Source organism: Hemitrygon akajei, chromosome 10 (assembly GCF_048418815.1).
Source record: "Hemitrygon akajei chromosome 10, sHemAka1.3, whole genome shotgun sequence".
NCBI lineage: Eukaryota > Metazoa > Chordata > Chondrichthyes > Myliobatiformes > Dasyatidae > Hemitrygon > Hemitrygon akajei.
The window spans coordinates 40,023,913-40,049,453 of NC_133133.1; the positions used below are offsets into that span (position 1 = coordinate 40,023,913).

Below are 25,541 nucleotides of genomic sequence, written 5' to 3' on the forward strand. Positions count from 1 at the left end.
ATTTTCGTTCTGCATGACATTGCTAACCATCTCTGACTAGGGACATCTTTTGTGCCATAGATCAAGATTTGGGTTGAGGATCTCCCATCTCATTTCACACGGGGCCTTCATAGTCTTTACACAGAGGAGACTTCCATCGCATGAGAGTTGCGTAGATTCTAAACATGTGCCTGACATAAAATTCAAAGCTTAAAAAACACTGCACCGCCCAGTGACAGACTTCCTGCTTATAATTTTTAGTTCACCTCTTGAAAACAAGGATTGCAGGCCGGTCTTTGCAGAAGCAGGAAGTTGTTCAGAGTGGAAGGACAGGCTCAGGCTGAGGTTTAAAGTGCACAAATCAAGTAGTCAAACTGTGACTTTGGAAGAAGTCGTATTCCCCAATGGTGATTATCCTAAGAATCCTTGCAGCTATAGGGTGACTGGAGGCAGTGCAGGAACTCAGCTAAAAGTATCTAATTCAATATTGATCTGAAATCATACTTAGAACCTTCTTGCTCAATTACACAAATATTTTTATTTGTTACCACCTCAGCCTTCGGTGAGGAATTTGAAGCTGTTAAATTTAATCTGTAAATTTAATGGTAAATTATTCTGAATCCATTGATACTCCCGGGTGGACCAATGCAGTTCCCACTGAGAGAAAATATTTATCCTGTAATTTCGTGACAATTTAGTTTGCAAAGATAAATAATATTTTTGATATTCCTCTCCACCTTTGTCTGGCTCTAAGTCTGTTTATATCTAACAAAACATGTTTTCTCTCTAAGGCCAGTCTTTATGAATCTTAGTGAACTCTTACTGCCTGCAGAGTTTTAGTGGAAATGTACTTCTTTTGACTTGGCTTCAGACCAATACATGCCTTTCAATTGGTACAAGATGTTTGGCATAAGGAACAGAGTGGTGTTTTATCATTCAAACAAAAATTGTACTACAATAAAAATGTTTGTTTGCTAATAATATGGGTGAGGTTCACACAGAAGTATTAAGTGAAAATCTTACAATTCTCTCACTCAATATGGCCAGCCTGTTCTACTATAGTCAGGATAGTTGAGAAAGACTTTCAAAACTATTTTGTCACTTAATGACATTATTTTTGTATTATATAATATTGGCCATGTTATTTCCTTGAAGTTCGTAGCTAATATTTCAAAAATATATCAAGATCGTTACTCTTTCCGTGAGGAGATTGATTCAATAGCTTGAGAAAAAGCAAGATTTATTGACAAAGTAAGAAAAAAGAGTAACCCAAACAAAAAAAAACTGCTTAAGTTTCACTTTTAAATTAAAGAAGAAAACAAATTCAGGATAATTTCAGTGACATGACTTCAGGTTTTAGAGAACATTTACAAAATGTCCGACCTTTGGTCTTGCATAAGCGAAGCCATTTGAATCTTGTGATCAGTCTGCTGCCCTGTAAGCATTTTGCTGACGCCCATCATTTTCCAGCCAAATTGAATGGACACACCTGAACAAACTTTGAAGCTATTGTCAAATTTAAGTTGTTGATTCTGTGTGTATACCCAGACTGATTGCTAAAGGTGTTCCATTTGGTATGTTTATTTCATGTGATCATAATTCACTCCAATCTTACAGTATATTAAATTTCAACAGAACACACAAAAAAGCAAGTTTTAAGTTTCAAGAAAAGGGAATTCAGGAACGAGAAAATAACGTAAGGACAAAAGTACAAAGTGAGAAGTTGAGGCTAGAACAAATATAGGAATGGTTATGAATTGATAGTTGATAAAAGGAAAGACATAACTTGTATAATGTATATCTCCATATTGTGGGACTTCAGCTAAACAGCTTTGTGATTAAAGGATATCCAAAAACAAAAGTAATATAGGGAAAATATCTAAATTAGATGCATAATCCCACCAAATAATCAGACTTGGGAACGAATTCAGTTTCTGTTATAGGTTCATCAGTTTCTAGGAATGTAAACACACAATTGTTTCCTATGTTATAATTAGTTCTTTCTTTGTTCCATCGTCATCTTTTAGTATTCCTTATATAATTGCCTTTCTGCTAGTTAATATCTTCTCAATTCCCTTAAGCCCAAAACTTGCTTTACCTCTATATCATCTCCTATTCTGCCAAACTATTCATTAACCTGAAAATTAGTTCTGTCCCATTGTCTGCAGAATCTATCTAGGGACATAGAGTAGGGCCACTCAGTCCCACGAGTTGCTCTGCCATTGAACAAGATCAAAGCTGATCTTTAACCTCCAACAATATTCTGATGTCCTGTTCCCATATCCCTTCATTCTTTTAATATTTGGAAAATCTATCAATGGTTCAATGGCTGCATTTAATATCAGAGTATACAACCTGAAATTCTTACTCTTCGCAGACATCCGCAGAACACAAGAAAACCAAGAAAAACCACACAGAACGAATGACAAAAAAAAAATTAGAACCCAGTCATGTCTCTCTTCTGTTTGTAATCAATGACTGAGTCTCTAAAGATCTCCGGGAGAGAGTCTTTCAAGGATTCACTATCCTCTTCATTTCAATGCCAATATCCCCTCATTTCTGTCCAAATGGCCTAGTACAAAATTTAATGCTTTGATTGTAGCTTTTCAATGTCTTCAGTAGTTTGCTTTAAAAAAAACTGTTAAGAAGCAGGAGGGGTGCCATGTTAGTGTAATGGTTAGCACAATGCTTTACAGTACCAGCGACTCAGGTTCGATTCCCACTGCTGTCTGGAAGGAGATTGTACGTTCTCCCTGTATCCGCATGGGTTTCCTCCGGGTGCTCCAGTTTTCTCCCACAGTTCAAAGACGTACCAGTTGGTCATTGTAAATTGTCCTGTGATTGGGCTAAAGTTAAATCGGGGATTGCTTTATGGCGTGCCTCGAGGGGCTGGTAGGGCCTGTTTCATGCCACCTCTCAATAAGTTAATGATGTAAATTACAGCCTAAATTTAATCTATGTTGAGTTTTGTTGAGCAAGTGAGGAGATTTTCTCACTAGAAGGGGACAGAATCTAAAGAGCTGATGCCAGGCTGGTCCTGTATTTCTAACAACACCTTTCAGACCAGTATAGGCCACTTGGCCCTTACCATCAGGTGGGGCCGCTTTCCAACTTAAACAACTCGAGAGCTTGTTGAATTTTTATGACAATCAACAGCTTCAAGGTTACCTTTAATAGTATTTGTATTTTTAATATTACATTTATTAAAACTGGCATTAACCTCAAACAACCACTGTAGGGTTTAAGACACTAGTGCCAGCAGCTGCTGGAATCTGGGGGAGGAACTCAATGGGGCAGGTGGCAGCTGTGGAGGGAAATGGGCAGATGACACTTTGAACTGAGATCCTTCTGACTGAATGTCCATTCTACTTTCTCCTGAAATGTTGACTCTCTATTTCCATACAGACAGTGGGCTTTAAACTCAAATTACTCTGGAGTATACAGGTTCAACACATAAGTGGGTCGAGCTCAAATTATTTCAGGATTACATGCTGTTCTTTACATGCATCCTGTCCTTATCAGCTGTGCAATAGTTGCAAAACATGCAATCACTTGTGCAGGGACAGCCAGCAATCTCCTGGATAATCTTCAACATCGGCCACTTAAATTAATCCGAACTGCCATCTTTGAGTCTATTATAAATTGCAGTCTATTCAGCCTAGATCAAAAGTGTGCAAATCATTCCTGTTCATTGCCTTTCAGCCTAATTTGCTAACAACTGAATCTCTGAAGTCCAAGCAGTTTAAGTTGAGTGCAGTTTCACTCTTTGAATTCAGCGATTTGAATTAGCTAATTTTGGTGCTATTAGTGGATAACTCCTATGTTACAACATCCAAATCCTTTAAAATCAATAATGGAGACCTCGGTAGAAAAAATTTGTCACTTTTCATCCATGCTATATGTCTAAATAGCACGCAGCAACACACAGTTGGACAGTTCTAGCTTATATTCTTAGATCTAAAGGTGTTTTCCTTTTCTCTCTCTCCTTTTGTACTTTGTCTTAAATGAGGCTTTTAATTGCACTGCCCTCTTGACCACATAAAGATTCTTCCAAAAAACCAATTATAAACATAACCCAAGCTAAATAGCTTAATAACTTAGATCCAGTTCCCTCTTGCTTGCTGGGAATGGCAATGGTCCTCACCAGAAACTTACACAGAGGAGAAAACATTTATTGCTCAATTGTTTCAACTGTCCCTTCTTCCTACAGGCAATAATTAGAAATCAATTTATTTTAAACCATTGCTTGTTGATTAAATCTGAATATTTATAAAAATACCAAAGGGAGATGTTTTTTTCCGTCTGATCTTCACTATTTGTAGGCTCCTTCTATGAAGAATCAGTGCACAGGTTTTACAGAAAAAAATTGTACCCTAAGAGCTTTGAATAATGTGAAATAAGCTGTAGCTTTACATCCATTATCTTGCAGGATGGAGATTTTAATATAGCTGTTTAATTTTTATTGCAGTTCCACCCTCAAAGCCGAATTGTGGCATTGTACCACATCCCGCGAAGGCGAGAGCTGCAATCCTAACCTGCCATTCTGACGAAGGCGTCCCAGATCCCACATATCACTGGGTGAAAATTGTAGACCACGTTCACCAGAACGTCACTGGTCATCTTGGTAAGAATTGGAAGCAAGTTCTTCTGAGCATTTCATTTCTATTGTGTGGATAGCCAGAGGCTTTTCCCCAGGGCTGAAATGGCTAGCACGAGAGGGCATAGCTTTAAGGTGCTTGGAAGCAGGTATGGAGGAGCTGTCAGGGGTAAGATTTTTACACAGAAGAGTGGTGAGCACGTCGAATGGGCTGCCAGCGGCGGTGGTGGAGGTGGAAACGATAACAACAGGATCTTTTAAGAGACTCCTGGATGGCTACATGGAGCTTAGAAAAATAGAGGGCTATGGGTAAAGCCTTGGTAGTTCTAAGGTAGGAACATGTTCAGCACAGCTTTATGGGCCGAAGGGACTGTATTGTGATGTATGTTTTCTATATTTCTGTGTACTTAAGCCACGTTTAATACATATCGGCCTTCCCCATCTACTTTTTCTTCATGATTCTTCCTACTCAATCATTGAGTAGTTTCAAAGACATCTATCTTTTTTATTATTTCAGATATAAAGACTGGAATGCTGATCATTTCAAATATTTCCGACAGTGAACATGGTACTTACCAATGCATAGCATCCAACAAATTGGGAAATAAAACGTGCAATGTTGACTTGTCACATCTTAGTAAGTATCCATCAATAACTTGCCAAGTTTGAGATAAAATTCAGAAAAAAAGTCAGCTGGTCAGGCATCATCTGTGTAAAGAGAAATGGAGCTAACATTTCAGGCCAAAGACACTTCGTTAGACAGAATGCCAACTCTCTTTTCTTTACATAGATATTGCCTGACCTGCTCAGTGTTGCTTGACTATTTTTAAACAGGAATTTGCACCATCTGTAATTTTTTAAAAAACTTTCATTGTTAAGTTAGGGATAGGGATGTGCCAAGTTATGAATAGGGAGTGCCAAATGGGTTAAGATGACTGTTGTTAGTTGGAATGAAATGCTGTTTTTAAAGAGTAAATCAATAGATGGAGAATTGTAAAAGCAGGGCTTCTGCAAGCAAACTTATGACCCTAATTTGCTTTGAGCATTAGGATTTGAGTAACTTACTGGAAGACCACGAGTTTTAGAGGATCCTTAACTGGAATACTGAGTTCCCAATGAGAGCACAGCTGTCGCTCATTCTAGAGATGCAAATTACTTTGTAGCATTTACGGCAGAAGGAAGAATAGAACTTGAAATACTTAGAATGCTTGAGGAGAAGAATGAGAACTTTAACTGCAAGAGAGAAAACTCCTGGATTAGAGGAGCGTGCTTCTGTCAACATTCGAGCTCAATAATCTGAGTTCAAAGTAGCTTTAGTAATTTTGGTTTGTGAGTATTGAAGCGAGGAGAATAAATATGCAAAGTCCCATCCAAAATCTCAATATCATGACACTTTCCTAGAATATCTATTAATTGTGCATATTAAAAAAATTGGAATGTTAAATTCTAATGTAAGCAAAATAAATATTTCCGGCTGACCTTGTTCTTACTTGTCCAATTTTAAGTTGACAACATCTTTATTTTCCTTTCAAGTTTTCATGAGTGAACATTTATCCTTTAGTACAACTGAAGAAGAGTTGATGTTCTCCACAGTTTCCGATACCAATCCCATGATACAATCTTTTCACATAAAATTTTAATTTTGAACATTCTACAAAACTGTTTAGAGGTGTTTGTGTGGATGTTTGGCATCAATGTTCTGAACCCCTTTAATACGTATTAGTTCACGTAATTAATAATATTTAGTAAGCTTTACATTGTTGTTAAGTTTGCCAAAGGAATGTCGGGACGTAATCAGAGCACAAATGTTTCATGTCTAACTCCAGGTCTCCAGCAATAAATGGTTGGTTACCAACTGTACATCTTCATTATTATTTGGCTAAAATTCTTTTGCCAGACAGTAGCGTTTGAAAGATTTGAGTTTAAACTGAGCTAAAATAACACAGTGGAATTCTGTAACTTTATAGTGAGCATGTTGGTTTCTCATTCATTCATTATCTAACCTTAGCTCATAATGACACAGTAGCAGATCAAGGTGCAAAGAATACCAAGACCTCAGAACAGCTGTATTATTGAGCAATTCCTCCTCTGAACAGACTGGGTGGATCAAATGATTACCTGTTGCTCGTTTCTCCCTTTAACTCCAGATTCGGACAGTGATGCCATTATAGGAGGTATTGTGGGGGCAGTTCTGATTGCAGCGGTGATTGGAATTATCATCTGGGTGGTTACAAAGAAAGCAAAGAAAAAGGCAAAGAAAAATGTGCAAGAAGGAACTGAACTACAGTGAGTGTTACTGTGTTGTGCCAAATATTTCATATTTTATCCTGAAAGAAATACTTGGTTTTCTGAATGTGTTGTCTGTTTTCATGAGCAGAATTGAAAGGAATCAGAAGTTTGTTTTTTTATATGATTCATGTTCTTCCAACTATTTATTGGCTGAGAAGGTGTAGGTATTATATCCTTCCTCCTTATCGGATGATGGCTAGGTCGAACAGACGCAAACACAGCTGCCCGGGAGCAGACAGTATCCCAGCCGCAGTGTTCAGCTGCACTGCACAGTTGTGATACAGGTACAACACTGGCCTCTACTGGACAACATGGGAAACTATCCAAACAAATAACTTCCACTAATGCCCGAACAAATCCAAATTGGATCCAAATCAAACGGACAATCGAAACAGTTTAACCTCAATCATCAGAAAACTTTTGAAAGGTGCCATTGACATAAATTAAGCAGCATTGTAATGTCTTTAGTGCTCAGTTCAGGTATAACCAGTACTGTGGGAACTTTGAACATGGATCAAAGAATTGGATTCCAACAGTGAAGGTGGCATCACAGTAGCATTTGATTGGATGTAACACCAAAACACCCTGGTAAAACCATGTTGATGGCTGACAAGGAGAGAGCACTCCAATAATGGAACCATACCTTGCACAAAGGAAGATGGTTGTACTTCATACACAAAATGCTGGAAGGACCTACCAAATCAGGTAACATCTATGGAGGGGAATAAATAGTCAATGTTAACACCTATCACCCTTCTATTTAGAACTTCTATTCATGAAGAGTCTCAACCCTAAACATTGACCGTTTATTCCCCTCCTTAGATGCTGCCTGACTTGCTGGGTTCCTTTAGCACTTTTGTGTGCGTTGCTCAAAGATTGCCACCTTCTGCAGTATCTCTGGTGTGTAGATGGTTGTGTTTGATAGGGGTCGACCTATTCCACTCCTAGGACATTTAGACTCATGGAGGAGTACAGCACAGATACATGCCCTTTGACCCAATCAGTTCATGTCAACCACAATTAGCTAGTCCCAATTTCCTGCACTCAGCCTATACAGTATTCCCTTGCCACACCCCTCCATGTACCCACCCAAGTGCTTCTTAAAAGATTCTATTGTATCTACTTCAACCCTTCCTCTGGTAGCTCATTCCACATACAAGTAAATTCTGGTTCGTTGGTCCATTAACCAAACTAATTAAGAAAACAGCTGGGATTCCCTTTGTTTATTTTGGACAGTATGCAGCTTATTTGGGACAGGAGACTGTTACCAACACTGTCAATTGCATGAACTTGTCTGGCAGTTAGACAATATACCGCACTTAGAGCAAGTGTTTTTTTAAGTAGTGTCATTTGCATGTGTTTATGTTTAAAAGATAGTGATCTTTGTCATTGATAGTTGCTGAGAAATAAGCAGTGGGATCATTTAGAATTGTTTTGCTCACTGCGGTTTCAAGCATTCAGGCTTGGAAATGCCAGAAACAGCCAGGAGTGAAAGTGAAATGATTTCACTGCTTCAACGAGTTAGGAACTATGAAGAATTTGAAGGTATTGATTCATCTTGAATGGTACAATGAAAATGAAGATTTAGAGGATGCAGTCATCAAAAGTATTGTATGAACGCAATATGTTATCTGCACTAGGTGTAAGCGCTAATTTTGTTCATTTACAGTCAATCAATAGAACATGGCAACATGTAGTTGTCTGTCATATCTGACAATGACAGGGAAAATGGTGTGGGGGAGTTCTAAAAGTGGAAAAGCCACTTTTTGGCACAATTTCGCTCTCTCGACCTTGGAAGTCCAGATCCAGTACTACGAGTATTTGTCACAAATTGGGTTCTTCCTTGGTTACAATGGATAACTGTGACTACATTTGCACTTTATCTTGCCTTCCTCTCCTTGCAGAACCATCTTCTTGTGTTGAGCACCTTTCCACTATATCTTATAACAAACTACAAATAACTCAGAGTGGATCAAGAGATGCTAGATGATTGCCTTTCCAGGATATGGGACTGCTAGACGTTCCTGGGAACTGATTAATATGGTATTGGCTTTGGAGAAAGTAGTGAATAAAACCAGATATTTTACCTGTAGCGAGGGAAGACACTACGGCAGAAGATCTGGTGACAGTGTAATCACTCCTTTATACACAATTGTTACCTACCTGTCAAGGACAGGGCGCATTTTGTTAGTCTGCTTAATTAGTGTGGTTGGCATTCTTCCAGTAACCGAATCAACTTGTCTTTCTGCAGTTTGCCATGTACTCAAGGTCCATCAGCATAACGTTGCATGATCAGTATTAGCAAAGCACTCTGGTACGATACAGGTTCCATTTTGTTACAGACAAAAATGCCACTTTTTTATTGCAAGTATATTTCCACATTATTTCCTTTTTGTCATTTCATGACAACACTACATTTCACTAAACACAGTAATTGAAATACGCTTATATATGTACTGTGTATAAAGCAATGATGCAGTTTCAAATCCCAGCCCCAAAATTTCGGTGAGTAGCCATTCTTTTCCTTAATATCCTCTCCTATATCGTGTTATTTCATGCAAATATTGTAAAAGAATAACAGCCATCATTGTGAAACTAATAGTGAAACCGTAATATAGAATACTTGCTCACCATCCTCCTAGCATCCCGAATGGTGCCAGCTTCCTCCGAGAGCGCAATAGTTGTAGAATAGAACATAGAATAGTACAGCACATTACAGGCCCTTCGGCCCACAATGTTGTACCGACCCTCAAACCCTACCTCCCATATAACCCCCCACCTTAAATTCCTCCATATACCTATCTAGTAGTCTCTTAAACTTCACTAATGTATCTGCCTCCACCACTGACTCAGGCAGTGCATTCCACGCACCAACCACTCTCTGAGTGAAAAACCTTCCTCTAATATCCCCCTTGAACTTCCCTCCCCTTACCTTAAAGCCATGTCCTCTTTTACTGAGCAGTGGTGCCCTGGGGAAGAGGCACTGGCTGTCCACTCTGTCTATTCCTCTTAATATCTTGTACACCTCCATCATGTCTCCTCTCATCCTCCATCTCTCCAAAGAGTAAAGCCCTAGCTCCCTTAATCTCTGATCATAATCCATATCTCTAAACCAGGCAGCATCTTGGTAAATCTCCTCTGTACCCTTTCCAATGCTTCCACTTCCTTCCTATAGTGAGGTGACCAGAACTGGACACAGTACTCCAAATGTGGCCTAACTAGAGTTTTATAGAGCTGCATCATTACATCGCGTCTCTTGAACTCTATCCCTCAACTTATGAAAGTTAACACCCCATAAGCTTTCTTAACTACCCTATCTATCTGTGAGGCAACTTTCAGGGATCTGTGATACTGATCCCCTAATTTCTCAGTCCTGATAAAAGGTCTCGGCCTGAAACTTCGACTGTACTCTTTTCCATAGATGCTGCCTGGCCTGCTGAGTTCCTCCAGCATTTTATGCGTCTTGCTTGCATTTCCAGCATCTGCAGATTTTCCCTTGTTTGTGATTGGACCCTTGATTTCTTAATCTCTTTGGTAACTTCTCAGATGTAATTTGCCAAGCTAGTTATATTTTCTGATTTGTTAGATAGGTAACTACAGAATAAAATCCAAAGCCAATCTGATCTATGATGCTATGGTACGAACAGCCATTAGTTCTGTCAGCAGCTTGATTAATGCTGTTGGGTTTGATCAAAGGCATATACGGCTTTATTTGCTTTTTTTCTCCAAAGCCATAAGACCGTTAGACATAGGAGCAGAATTAGGCCATTCAGCCCATCGAGTCTGCTCTGCCGTTCCATCATGGCTGATCCCGGATCCCACTCAACCCCCTAATCTGCCTTCTCTATCTTGGTGGGTCCCCATAATCTTAGACTAATTGGCCTTTTTAGGAAAGGCTGCATATAATGCATTGTATATATTTTTATAAAAATCTTCATTTGGAATGGTGGCAGGTCCTGGCCTGGCACCGTTACAGCGTTCTTGAAAGCCCTGAAAATGTAACCTCATAAAATTCAAATCTGGAGCCTAATAATGCCCTCGTTAAGGTTTCCAAATCCATACCACTAGGTTTGTGATACAAAACAATTGTTTTTAAGTTTCTGAATAGCTTTTTTCAAACCTGTCTCCAGGTCAGGCAGTTCTTCCATCATGGTCCATAATTTTCCTGCAGTCTAAGGTCAATATGGTTCCCCATCCATAATTCATCCACCAATTCCTTACTATAATTATTAAACATAATCCACACTGATGTCCCCTTGTTTAGGACAGGGAAGGACTCCCCTTGTCCCATTATTACCAATTTCTAGTCTCTCTTCCTCACACTGCTTACTGTATCTTCTCTTTTTTTTTTGTTCACTAGAGCATCCTCTAGGGATTAAATTTATGAGCTCAGTTTCCACAAATCCCACTCTTACTTACTCTTTTTACCAGAGCCGCTGCATCCATAATGCTAGACCTTGGCTGTCCCTGACATTCTTACTGTAGGATTTGGAGCATCCCTGATGCCATAGGTGTCCCTGACACTCTTAACATTCAAATCTAATCATTGACACTGGTATGTTTCTGGTTGCCGTGCTGAAAGTGTCAGAATCATCGAGGGAGAAGCTGATCCACTCAATAGACGGTTGCTCAGATCACAATGTATAGAACAGGAGCAGGGCAGAACCCAATGTTTGCTACTCACCTGGAAAGGCCACACAGAGCGAAAAGCAAACTTGTGTTTTGGAGATCACTCCTCCACCAGCTCCCCTAGGAGCTGGTGGTCACCAGAATCCAGTCCTGCACCTAAACATGCAATCTTGATGGACCCTCCAAGTTTTGTCGAGCACCTTTCCACTACATCTTAGAACAAACAACAATTCACCCAGTGGATCAATGATATGCACGTTTATTTTACCTGCTGCAAGGAAAGACCAGCACCGCACGTGAGCCAGTGATAACTTAAAAGAAACAGATGGTATAATCACACCTTTACACACAAATATTTTCTACCTGCACCAGTTCAAAGACAAGGTACGTCTTGTTAGTATGCTTAATCAGTGTACTTGGCGTTCTTCCAGTAACCACATCCACTTGTCTTTCTGCAGTTTGTCACATACTCAAGGTCCATCAGCCTAATGTTTCATGAACACTATTAGCAATGCACTCTGGTACAATACAAGTTCCATTTTGTTACAGACAAAATTTTCACTTTGTTACAAGTACTCTGCCCAGTCCACTGGGGCTAACTTTATATGCTGGGACAGGCATGTCCTGATTACAATGGGGTACGAGGCCTGCCGACTATCTTCACCTGGTTTAGCCCGCCTGTCAGAGTGGTGTACTGGGTGTGGCACTGCTGCATCCAAACAGCTACTTGGAGCTGAGTGTGCACTGGGGAACAAAGGTGAGTAAGCTGCCCCAGAATGGGCACGATAAGCTCCTTCACCAGAGGTGTTAACCCTCCCCTTGGACACCCTATACACAGCAACATACACCAGATGAATTTCTCTGTCAATAACAAATAACTAATATGTAGTTTTAAGATATTGTAGTAGCAATAGTAGTGTTCTAATTTGTCCTGTATTTCATGTAAATAGGTAATTTTTTACTCAGCTAAATGGTAGTTTGTCTTTTTTGATACTTTGGCTGCTTGTTCAGGCCAAAGTGTACTGGTTCCAATGTGTCCACTGGACTAACCAGCCTTTTCATGAAAAACCTGCCCCTCAGATCCTTTTTAAATTTTACCCCTCTTATCCTAAACCTATGCCCCCTAGTTTTGGACATTTCTACAGCAATATGCTCTAGTCTCAACCATCGTCTACTGCTTCATCAATAATCTTGTTTCCATCATAGATCAGTAGTGGTGACTTGCACTGATGGATGAGCATTGTTCAATTCATTTACAACTCCTCAGAAAACAGGCAGTCCGTACCCGAATGTAACAGATCCCAGACGACATTCAGCTATCAGCTGTAACAGTAATTATTCAGCCAAGTTACATTTGTGTACATAATGATCATTTGTGCCAAGAGAGAACATAACCATCAAAAGAAATTTGTCCTCTCCCTGTAGACTCTTCCGATTTTTATCAATGCATCATAAAATGCATAACTGCTTGATACGGCAACTGCTCTGTAAGAAACTGCAGAGAGTTGTGGACACAGCTCAGCATATCACAGGAATCAGCTGCCTCTATGTACTCGGATTATAATTCTCACTGCCTCAGTAAAGCAGTTATAGTATAATCAAAGATCCCACCTACTTCGGACAATCTCTCTTCTCCCCTCCAGAAGATACAAAGGCCATGTATCACAGGCTTAAGGAGAGATTTTATTCCACTGTTATCAGATTCTTAAATGGACTTTTTGAGTGATAAAATAGTTCCTTGTTTTGATCTTCCACTTTATCGTTTATCTACACTGCACTTTTTGGTAACTTTTACACTTCATTCTGCGTTGTTATTGTTTTACCTCATGCATGGTGTAATCTGATCTGTATGAACCGCGTGCAAGACAAGCTTTTCACTGTATGTGACAATAATAAACCAATACCAATATCCTTGACAGTTAATCATATTCCCATCATCCCAACTATCAGCATCTGGAAGCTCAACTGGGTTGCATAAATTCTGTGGCTACAAGAACAGGATCAAAGTGACCCACCTCCTGGCAGCCCAAAGTCTTTCCACCATCAATAAGGCATAATTCAGGAGGATGAAGGAATAGTCTCCACCTGTCTAGATAAGTGTAGATCCAAGTCTCTTTCATGAAGCTTGAAACCCACCAGGAAGACATTCACCCTGCTTGGCTCGCACCTCATCCACCTCCCTAAACAATTATTTTCTCCACTACCAGCAGATGCTGACTGCCTAGAGCACAGAGTACAACTGGTACTATAGTTATTTGCTCTGACTCCTGCACCATCTCCCAAAAATGTAACCTCTACCGGCAAGAAGGCCAAAGGTCGCAGGTGTGTGGGAATATCACCATCTGCAGCGTCTCCTCAATGGAGCACATTGTCTTGACTTGAAAATATATTGTTCTAAATCCTGGAAATCCTTGTCCAATAGAATTGAATGACTTCCTTCACAAGAAAGACTGCAGAATGTGGCTTACCTTCACTTTTGCAATGGTATGAATTTTGGCCTTCACTAAGTATAGTGTTGTGTGTACAAACGTTTTTATATATATATATATATATATATATATATATATATATATATAGCTAGGGTGCCTAAGACTTGCACAGTACAATTGGAGTGGAGAACGAGTTGGTAAACCTGGTGGGAGCAAAGGATATTGGGAATGGTGAGTGTGGAGTGTGGGCCAGGTGGCAGAGATGGAACGCCAGGAGTGGTGGGTGGCGTGGGTGCAGGTACACCTAACCCTGAGACATCAGGCAAGGACACTTGATTCCAGACAACTGGTTTGTTGATCATCACAGGAGGTTTTCTGGTGCTTCCTGCTCCCTCCTCTTTCCCTTCCCCTTTTCCCAACCATGATTCCCCTCTCCCCATCCCCTTCCCACTCTCAGTCCACAATAGAGACCCATATCAGAATCAGGTTTATCATCACTTGTATATGTCATGAATTTGCTTTTATCTTGTGACAGCAGTATAGTGCAATACATAAGATTACTTCAGTGCTATGCAGAAGTCATAGGCACCCTAGATATATATATACATATCTGACCAAGACTTTTGCACAGTGCTGTAAATGTCTAAAGAGCTCAAGGATGAAGGCCATGGTGAATAGTTGCTCCTTGTAATTCTTGACATCTTGACGACACCATTCTCTTTAAATGGCATCTCAGTTGTTCACCATGGGAGTGTACTCCATGGTACCATTCTCATCTCTCTGTTCAAAGCCAGACAATTAGTCACAAGTCTTTCTTCTTCCATTTGTAACTCTGTTGTCTCTGCCCATCAGTTCATTCCACCAACATGCTGGTCCCAGAGCAAAATGATGCGATTTTATACCATTGTATCACATGGTTGCTAATGGTATCCAACCCCACTTCACCACCATCTCACTCAGATCCTCCACTGTCTATCAGATTACTTGACCAATAGCAAATCCATGAACACTGATTCACTGCACTGAATTATAGAGAAAGCTGAAGACATCTTTCTCCAATCTCCACTGATCTCTAATCACTGATTTCCTTCCCTTTCCTTGGCAATCGTCTGAGGCTCTATTGAATTGCTTGCAGCTTTGGTGTCATATTTAGTGAATATAATTATGAGTGATGGTTTCTTTTCTTCCAAGGGTGAAACAAGATGCCAGGAATTCACCCACAACATATGTGGCTGTCCCTACTGGAGCTGCAGCGAAGGAAAATCCAAATGACGCATTAGACCAAAACAACGTGGAGACCCCTGACGTCCATGAAACTCCAAATGAATCTCTGCCGTTGAATGAAGATGCAACTGCTTCAGGCACTGAGAAAGCAGTGAACAAGGAGAGCGAGGGAAACGGTCCTCAGGCCATTTAGTCAAAACGCTGCGTTAGAATTTGGAGCTATTGTTTTATACAAAAAAGCAAGAAGGGTTTTCTCCTTAATTCATGAGAAATCGTTTGTATTACAAGCCCAATATTACGAATAGCTCTGTGGAAATAATCAAATTTCTCTTCAAAGTGTCAATTGCATGTGTCCTGACTCAAAGCCACACTCTGTCTTCAATACAATGAATTGTAAAAATGCATGCCTAGTTTAAATACTTTGATTATTAATCTGTTATCTTAACAAAGTAATATTTTTATAAGATTTTTTATGCAGGACAATATATTCACCTTGATGATTTTCCTTGTTTGTTGCCTCACATTTCCCACCTCAACGATCCAAATACTTTCAATATTTGATAGGCTTATTGCTCCGGAATGGAGATGCCTAACTTGGTGTTAGGATTCTTCAACCAAGGAGCCAAAAATAATGCAAGTTCCAATTAGATAGAGATCAGTATTTTTATGTTGGTTACGAACAGCATCAGATAATAAATTATTATTTACTTAAAAGTAACAAAATACTATCAGTGCTAGAAATCTGAAGTAAAAACAGGAAATGCTCAGTAAGTCAGGCTGCCTCTACGGAAGGATGAAAGAGTACCGTTCTGTAAGATTAGTTCTGTTACTCTAAGCCGCTTGATCCACCGAGTATATCCAGCAATTTCTGTTTTTGATTCCGTTTTTCTGCATGCGCTGTATTTTATTGTTAAATTATCACTTCAGGTCGAAGACCTTTCAATAGATGAAAGGTCACTGAAAAGTTAGCTGTTTCCTTCCACATATGCTGTCTTCCCTTGTGATTATTTTCAGCAGTTGTGCTTTTCTAGTTAAGATTTATAAATAAGATTCATACAGGCAGGTTGTTTACGTTGGGGTGATATTGCAGAACCATCACTGATCACAGAACAGTTCCCTGGCAAAACCTTTAGAAGAGAGTTTCTAAATAACCAGGCAAAGCCATCGTGACATGAAGCTTTGCGGAGCTGTTCATTCTTATTTCAGACAAAATCCTGATCTTCGGAGCAGACATAACTCGTTCATCCCATCAACCTGTCTGGATTTATTCCATTAATTCAGTGGCAAGAACTTCATTACCCACCACCTTGATTTTGTAAATTTTCCTGTTTTAATCACATCAATAGTGACTATGAAATATGATAGTTTTATTATATGTATGTTTGACGTAAATATTGAAAAGTGGGCTGCTAAAGAAGCCACACTAAAGTGAGCAGATGTTATGTAATTATGCACATCGCCCTGCAATAGTTTTACATTATTATTAATTAATGAAGAACAATAAGCTGGGCTTTCAAGATATGTGAGTGTTGCCTTTATTAGGAATATACAGTTTATGTATTAATTCACTCATTAGAAACCCTGCTTATTTAACAGAATGCTGTTCTGATATGGATTTAAGCTTACTGTAGACAAGTCATTTATCAGATAAGTACAAAAAATGCTGGAGGAACTCAGCAGAAGAGACAGCATCTATGGAAGTGAATAACAGTCAAAGTTTTGGACCGAGACCCTTCCTCAGGACTCCTGACCTGCTAAATTCCTCCAGCATTTTGTGTGTGTTGCTTTGGATGTCCAGCAACTGCAGACTTAATCATGGTTATTTATTAGATAATGACTGTCTTAAGAATAAATTAGAAGGAACGGGGAAAACAGATAATAAGGAAATATGCTGAATTTGCATAAAAATATAAAGCTCAGCCTGAGACCTAGCCCTGTTATTGGCCGAGACATTAAATCCCCAAGCAGCTAGCTTACCAAATTTACATTGTCATAACTTACTAAATGTTATAATTAATGCCATGTAAAATTAGTACTTCCAATTGACTTGTAGGTCTCTCTAGGTAGCTGTCTGAAAGCTAATTTATAGTCTATTCCATCCTTTCAAGTCAGGTTAATCAAATCCAAAGCTCAAAAAGTTTGTAAGTAATGAATTGTGAGTACTTGGTTCAGTGTCTGGAATAACTCAGCATCTTCACCAGGGAAGATTCAGGTTATATTATACCTGCAAAAGTAATTTTGTGAAAGTGAAAATACATTTTTTTTGTGATTTAAGGAATCTGAAAAGCAGACAAAGTCATGCAATAATACAGGGCACCTTCAAGACAATGTAACATTTTAACACTAGATTAAGGGTTATTTGAAAATAGCAGTTTAGTATAATAAGGGGTCTTTATCAAAATTTATAATGGAAATTCTATTACTGAATGCATGCATCCTCTGAATGCCTTTCTAAATGATGCACTGGTCCCACGTCTCTTTATTCAGCAGACACAGATAAGATTGGAAGTATAATGGGACAGATGACTAAATGGTTTCAGGGGTTTATCTGATATTTACAGGGAATTATTATGTGAAGTTAATAACCACTGGAGACACAGACAACATGCAAGAAAATGATATAGTATTGGTGTGTTGGTGGAATGAGGTAAAATTCTGAAACAGAAGTAGGAAAGACTCAGAATGGAAAAGGAATGGTTAGACAAGCTTATAAAGAATTTCAATGTTTCAGTAGTTCCAGTTAATATCAGGGAAATGTATGCATTATAATTCCTGAAATTCTTATTCTTTGCAGACATCCACTAAAACTGAAGGATGAGTGACAATAAAAGCGTTAGAACCCCAAAGCCCTCCCCACGCACACGCAACAAGGAAGCACCGACCTTCACCCACCCCCACCCACTTACGCAAAAAAAGCACCAGCACCCTCCACCCACCAAGCAACAGCAAAGCCCCCAAGAAAGACCATGATCTGCAGTACAACAAAAACTACTCATTCACCCAACAGTTTGACATGCCACAGGAAGAGCTAGAATCAGTCGTGAGAGGAACCAAATGAGATACAGAGAGGTAACGCAAAGGAGTGAAACTAACAACCGAACAGTTACATTTTCCTAGGGCTTAATTATCGTATCTTATGTTTGGCCTTCATGATGCAGGGGCAACGCTTACTAAAAAAGGGATATCTTGGATTGAGATTTTTTAAATAATGGAAGAACTTGAGAGGGTATTCATTACACCACATATAAAATGCTGGATGAGCTCAGCAGGTCAGGCAGTGTCTATGGTAACGAACAAATAGTCAACGTTTTGGCCGAAATCCTCCTTATGGGTCCCCAAGATGTTGTTCCTTTTCCAAGTGAGATCAATTGTACAGGCCACAAAAAAAAATGCAAAAAATTTTTCTGAAAGGAATTTAGAAGAAATGCATTGATTCAGAATGCGTATAGAATGCCAAATTTACTGCAAGACCTGGTTGTGGTGAATGGCAAAGATTCACTGGAAGCCAGTTGCATAAAGGTGCAAGAGAGAATGAAATACGTAGCTATGCTGATGGGAGACAATGGGAGTAGGTCTGTGTAGAGTATAAATACAGATGTTGAAAGGCCAGGCCTGTACCGTTTTTTACATGTAACTTTATAAGAGAGAAAAAAAATCTGATATTAAGATTTACCACCAATGAGCTCCAAGGGAATTCCCATCCAGATGCCAATCAGTCTTTCCTGAGCTCAAAATCAATTAGGTATCCATTCTCCATTCTGATGATGGATATGTTAACACTCACAGGACAGGTGAGAGGTGACCATATTGTTGGAATGGTAATCCATATCAATGAGCTAACAGGGCCATTTTGTACCCCTAGATTTAGCTTCTTCTTGGGCAATTAGATTGTTTAATTTTCCAGTTTCTATTTTGTATTTCTATATTTACACTGCTCACAGATTTTGTGACCTAGAAATTCTACAGGACTAGGAAAGGTGTTGGAGACCGAGACATGGTTTGTAAGGGCACCTGCTGCTGTGAAGTTTTATTGGTACAAGCTCAAAGGCCTGATCTCTAATCAAACATCCTGCCAGTTCTAACACACTTAAAGATCTTTTCAACACTGGTTCCACCACTGCAGAGCAAGAGGAGAAAAACAGGTTTGGGTTTGGAGTCGTGATGGTGGATGGGGCACAGTGAGTGGAATGAGTGGGAGGGGAAGATTCAGCTATCAGGGATCAGGATATTCATGTTGGGACTTGTGGATGGTACCATGCTGAATGGAATAGCTGGGAACAGGCAACAACATTGGGTTGTGGCAGGGGGTGGTGGAATGACTTGGGGATCACAGTTTGGTGAATCAGGCTAAAAAGGGCCCAGGGAGCGAAATTAGCTTTTAATTTAAAGATGCCAACCTGTGGCCAGTTCCCGGTACCACTCTCCACTGCTTTTAGGTTCTGCCAAAGCATATTGTAAACCCTTGCTTCTGCATGAGTGGCACATGTAGTCAACAGAAGCCATGTCTCCAGGCAGCTGCTGCACCCTACTGAACACCATTCTACAACTGGGTGCCTGAGTGTTATATCTAGGACACAGAGGAGCTGTATAAACTTCAAGATCAATGTGATAAATAAACAGAATGCATTTCGTATTTGCTATCTTGATTAAAATTTGTTGCATAGAGCACATAGACATTGTGATAGATGATAGAATTTCTTAGCCTTTGTATCTTCCAAATGTCTTCATCATTTTAAACTTAATTGTTTTACTCCATTTAAGATTAATTCTTTCATTTTTATACATGTTTATATTTTTCTACTTTTATTTCTTTTGAAAACAGTTAAAATGATAATAGAAAAAAATCTGAGATTTTAATTGTTGACTGATGATTTCCATTATTTGCAATTTCTAATTTCTAGCATTTGTCATTAAACAGGTGTCTAAAAAATCTAGTTATTGTTTTTAAATCATGGTTAATTGATCAAATCGTTGTTTAAATTGCCACTAAGACTATGAAGAGTTCAATCAAATATCTTGTACTTTGCAATTCTGTAAGAAACAGTGTGAAATAAAACATGATTTTCATTTCAACATCTTTTACTTACCCTCAAATGAGGGAAAATCAGTCCCAGATTTATGCCAGTCAGTAACTGCCACCAGTCTTCTGTTCAGATGATGGGCCTTGATTGTTTTGGATGGGAATATTATTCGTAGTAAGTTCAAGTCCTAGATGGATTATCAAAATGAGGTTTTGATAGATTAGTCCCTGATAACCTTCGGGTATTAATAATGTTTCATGAAGTCATTTGAAATAATATAATGCAGTATTCATAAATATTCCCAAAATGTACCCACGCAACGCATTAATGACAGTTTAACACAAAAAAATATACAGTGAACAAAGGTCGCTCATTGGTTTCAGCTACTCCTTTCTCCTGACCATGGGTGAAATTTTGTCTTTGTGCCCTGAGTGACTTTGAGCTTGGGAAGCTTGGGAAGCTGAACCAGTCAAACTGGCCACTGAGTATTCTCAACTCCACACACATCCAAGTCTCATTGGCATTGTATTTTCCAGCTGGTGTGCTGGTGACTGATTCCATGCAGTGACTCTGTCGAGTGAGGGTAGATGCTTGGTCCTGCAGAGAGAGTAATAAATAAGCCAGAGGACTTTTCTTAAGACTAGAAATGTATTTTTTCTGTTTAGGACCCAATTTAAAAATATACAGAATCTAACCACCCAAAACACTTGCCTTTTTGGAGGAGATGCCCTTGAACAAGGGAATTAAAGGAAAATAGTTATTTGATAGTTCTTATTAGACTTCTCAATATTAACCAAATGGAATAGATGTCGAGGGTGCCTCATTTCTTTGAAGGGTGCCATTGATGCCCCACAAGAGGTATGTCCCCAGTTTGCATTTAGTTCCCCCCCATTTTGGTTGTGAGCACTGGGTCCTATTTAAAAGCTTTATTGGAGGATGATTCATAAGACAAACAGTGTATTATAATACACTCGATTTACAATAATTTATCATTTATTTTTCAGGCAGGGGCTGCAGCCAGCAATTGGAAGCTCCCAATCCCCACCCCATCCTGACACTGTTCTTTTCCTGTTTTTGAAGGAAGGCAATGATTAAAAGGAAAATATTGAGAAAATGACTCCTTGATTTTTAAATGTAATTGAATGTAATTTAAGGTAACATTTTTGAAGTCTACATTCCCATGCAGCCTTCTGTGAACCTTACGGAGACTACATCACACTTGATGGAGAATATAGCTTGACATCTATCCCATTTCCAAGTATTAAGAAGTCCAATAACTATCAAATAACAACTATTTCCCCTTAATTCCCTCACTCAAGGGTATCTCCAAAAAGGTAAGAGGTTCATGGTGAGATTCAATATTTTGTAACTGGACCTTAGACAGAAAAAATCTTTATTTATCTTTTGGTTTTAAACATTAATAACCAGTTTTTAGGAACTGGGTGTCATGTTTGGTGGGATAGATTATTATTTTTTTAGCTCAGATGGCTATTCAGGTCCTGCACATATGATTGTGAAACTTGCCAGAGAGGTGCTTCGGGTGGTTCCTATGCAAAGACAAACGATAACCTGAGCTATTTCCCACTGGGCCACACTCAGCCGCTGCCCGGTTACAGCATGCTGCCCTGAGAAGGGCTGAGTCCCTATGGACACAGCAACAAAGGAACGGAAAATGCTGAAAACACTTCAGCTTGTCAGGAGTGTTAGCAGAACTCATTCAAGAAGAGGCAGCGAATTAAAAAAAAATCAATGAGTTGCAGTTGCCGTAGGTCATTCAGCACAGGCCCTGGATAGTACAGCAGTTCTCTAGACGTTCGTTTGCGATGCCACGTCCGGTCACTCGCATCAGCTGTGATGTCATCCCATGCATTATGCTGTCATAAGGGTAATGTCATCCATCAGCTTATATACTATGGTAGCTTTGCTCTCAAAGACTGAGAGCATATGCTGAATGTAACAATATGAGAATTTTAACTCAATTATTCTTAAAGTCTAAGATATATTCAAATGAAATCAATAGTTCAGGGCGACATCAATGCTTGAAATATTTGAAGACACTGAGGAATTTTCAGAATGATGGACTTTACACAGTTTATTTGGGTGAAACACTTGTTTCTGAAAACCTGATAACAGGTGACGTCTCCTATAGTATAACGAAAGTTAAATCGACTCCTGGAGGATTGACATTAATCCATGCTGGGGGAGTAAGAGGCTGGGTACCATGGCAACACAAGGTCTTCTTCCAGTCACAAGAACTGTGGACATCTTCAAAGACTATAAGTGGCAATGATCAAATCTTTGAAGATTTATGTCAGGTGCTCAGGGAGTCCTATGGAAAATGTATAGTCGTGATGAGCTCCAAACACTGGGCCCCTGCACCAGGAGTGCAGATTCAAAATTCTTCTGATGACCCAGCAGTGACTCCTCCATGGAGACCAGAAGTCATCCTGAATACCCCATCGCAATCTCCTCTGGCCATCCAAATGACTAAGAATTCTTGTCCTAAGATTGCAATACACTATGGCCATAAGCTCTTGTATCTTCCAGCTAGCTATCCTCATCTCAGTCCTTTAGAGTCATCATGGGCTTCACTTAAATGGTCTATAATCAGCAACAGGAAAGATTTTACAGTCACAGGTTCGCCAAAGATGAAAGGCTACAAGTGTATTCACTTAAAGACTTTGATTGAAAATGCCATTGCGGGGGTAACACCATGCAAATGGAAAGCATCCTTTAACAAAGTCAGGAGATGGGAGAATCGATATCTTTATAAACAAGAGTAGTAACAGCCCACCCCTCTGACAATTGTAAATAAATATATGAAAGGAATATCTGGAGTTATCATTTTCACCAAACTGAAATGAGAGGACATTTCCGATGCCTCTAACTCACTGTTGCAAAATCATCACAATTAGGGCTTTGCATGATGCTAGCAACATCTATCTGGGATGTGTAGGTTTGTTCTCACTTTTTGGTCAGAAAGTTACAAATGTAGAACACTAGCAGTTTGAAGTCACTATGGAATCCATAGATTAGGGAAGCACAACCTAAATGTTTCATTCTTGATGTCTCATCCCTCAGATTTCCTGTACCTCAAAAACATTGGAGAAATAATATTATGCCCTTTCTCACTAGTTTGTTGAGTTTGAAATAATATTTCTATGAAACAAATTAAAATGACCAGAACACGTGATTAAATGACTTAAACTTTAAGGCACCATGGTCAAGTGACGCTATCACAGCTCGGGGCATTCTGGAGTTTGGAGTTCAATTTGGCACCGTCTGTAAGAAGTTTGTATGTTCTTTCCTTGAACCACATAGGTTTTCTCCCTGTGCCCTGGCTTCCTCGCACAGTCCAAAAATATACCAAATTTGTCATTGTAATTTGTCCTGTGAGTATGCTAGTGTTAAATAGGTGGGTTGCTGGGCTGAATTAAAATACATAAATGTTTAACTACTTTTAATGATGTCTCATAGCTCTTGTTCAAATCCTGACTCCCCAGAGCACGCTTTCATCTTTTCACTATTAATTCTGGTGCAAAAAATTAATTCTGACTACTCCAGAAAGTTCAACTTCCTCAGACTCTGATGACGTGAACAGAAACAGTTTCAACATAAAGAGTGTGAATATCAATTTGGCCACTTGAATTACGTTGATGAACCTTTGTCATTGGATTTAAAAAGCGATTACAAATCCCAGTATTATCTTTGAGTGACATTTCTAAATGAAACTTATCACTTACTTACCCAAAATTCAAATACAATTATTTATTCTAGGGGAATAGGCTTCGTTCCGATGGCTAATGATGCTGATTGGGTTAATTTAGAAACCATTCTACCCCCCAGTATCCCCAATTTCTTAATCTAGTGCTGATCAAAATTTAAGGCAGATTAGTGTGGCACAACTTTGGATGTGCTTCCTTGTCGGTAGATTCATGGTGTATTTAAAACAATGCTAAAGAGAACTTGATGGTTTACTTTCCGAGCCTGCAGCATTTCTGTGCACATGGTCCATCCTACTTTGACACGGGCCATTGGCCAGACTTGAATAGTTAATCAGTTAGTCACAGCAGAAACTATTCAACTGTTTCACCTTAGACACCCTTTTAGAAGTGAACATTGAATCCCAAGTGGCTCTCAGATGCATTTGTGGAATTTGTTAATAGCCCGATCACGGCATTCTCAGCTTGATTTGCAGACAGCATCTTCAGAATAGAATGTGCTTCAGGTATTTCTAAAATAATCATGGAAGCGCCAAATACATTTCTTTCCCATCAAGTTACCAATTCTGTTTTTAGAAATACAGCTATGGTAAAAATGCAGAGAACAGTCAATGGGCCGGGCAGCATTTGTGGAAAGAGGAACAAAGAATCTGCATCAGGTTTAATGTCACTGGCATATGTTGCGAAATAAGTTATTCTTTGGCAGCAGTACGTTGCAATACATAATAATAAAACATTATAAATTACAATAAGGAATATATATATATATAAGATTAAATTAAATAAATAGTTCAAAAAGAGAGCAAAAGAAATGAAAAGGAAGTGAGGTAGTGTTCATGGGTTCATTGCTCTTTCAGAACTCTGTTGGCAGAGGGAAAGAAGCTGTTCCTGAAACATTGAGGGTGCATCTTCAGGCTCCTGTACCTTCTCCTTGACAGCAGCAATGAGCAAAGAGCGTGTCCTGGGTGATGGGGGTCCTTATGGTGGATGCAGCCTTTTGAGCCATCACTTTTTGAAGGTGTTTTTGATGCTGGGGATGGAGCTGTCTGAGGTTGCAACTCTCTGCAGCTTTTTTTCCAATCCTGTAGGTTACCCCTCCATATTTCAATAATATTTGGCTAATATTTTTTTTAATTTTTTAAAATTAGTTTTTCAAAACATTTTACAAATTAAAAACCCCAAATCCCAATGAGGAGCATTAATGCAGTGCAAAATTAAGCATACAATAACAATATGCTACAAAGGAAGAGAATTTAACAAAAAAGCACCCAAATTAAAGACAAGTAAGCTTAGTATCCTCCCCAAGCCCCACAACACAAGAAAAAAACAACAACTCCAGACCGACCACAACACAATATAGAGAGTATAAGTCAGGACAGTCAAACTCCCAGACTGTAAATACACTTAGCAACAGAGGATAATAATGCCTATTACCAGAACAAAAAGGGAGCTGAAAGCAAGGGACCGAAAAGAAGAAAAAAAGAAAAAAAAAGAAAAAAAAACCCTAGTCAGGAGGAAGGTTATGAAAGTACTCGATAAAAGGTCCCCAGACCTTATGGAACTTTAGATCCGAATTAAGAACTGACTAATGAATTTTTTCGAGGTCCAAGCAGGCCATAATGTCGTTAAGCCATTGCGCATGAGTGGGCGG

The 25,541-nt window shown here is 39.2% G+C and overlaps 2 protein-coding genes across 2 annotated transcripts in view; both read left to right on the forward strand.

The window, feature by feature from the left end:
• The window catches only part of LOC140734303 (V-set and immunoglobulin domain-containing protein 1-like), a 46,858-nt gene extending 26,638 nt beyond the window's left edge, over nucleotides 1–20,220 (forward strand). Inside the window, exons 4-7 of the mRNA XM_073058082.1 lie at nucleotides 4,448–4,603; nucleotides 5,094–5,213; nucleotides 6,724–6,862; nucleotides 15,115–20,220. Coding sequence (XP_072914183.1) covers nucleotides 4,448–4,603; nucleotides 5,094–5,213; nucleotides 6,724–6,862; nucleotides 15,115–15,340 — 641 coding nt within the window. The 3' untranslated portion in view covers nucleotides 15,341–20,220. The remainder of the gene's footprint in view (nucleotides 1–4,447; nucleotides 4,604–5,093; nucleotides 5,214–6,723; nucleotides 6,863–15,114) is intronic.
• A 1,909-nt stretch (nucleotides 20,221–22,129) lies between these two features.
• Nucleotides 22,130–22,951, forward strand: LOC140735036 (uncharacterized protein C21orf140 homolog). Its single transcript, XM_073059866.1, has one exon. The coding sequence runs from the start codon at nucleotides 22,130–22,132 to the stop codon at nucleotides 22,949–22,951; it is 822 nt and encodes a 273-aa protein (XP_072915967.1).
• Nucleotides 22,952–25,541: the final 2,590 nt, after the last annotated feature.

Coding starts and splice junctions, on each gene's coding strand:
- LOC140735036 (XM_073059866.1), top strand. CDS start 22,130: ATGAGAATTTTAACTCAATTATTCTTAAAGTCTAAGATATATTCAAAT.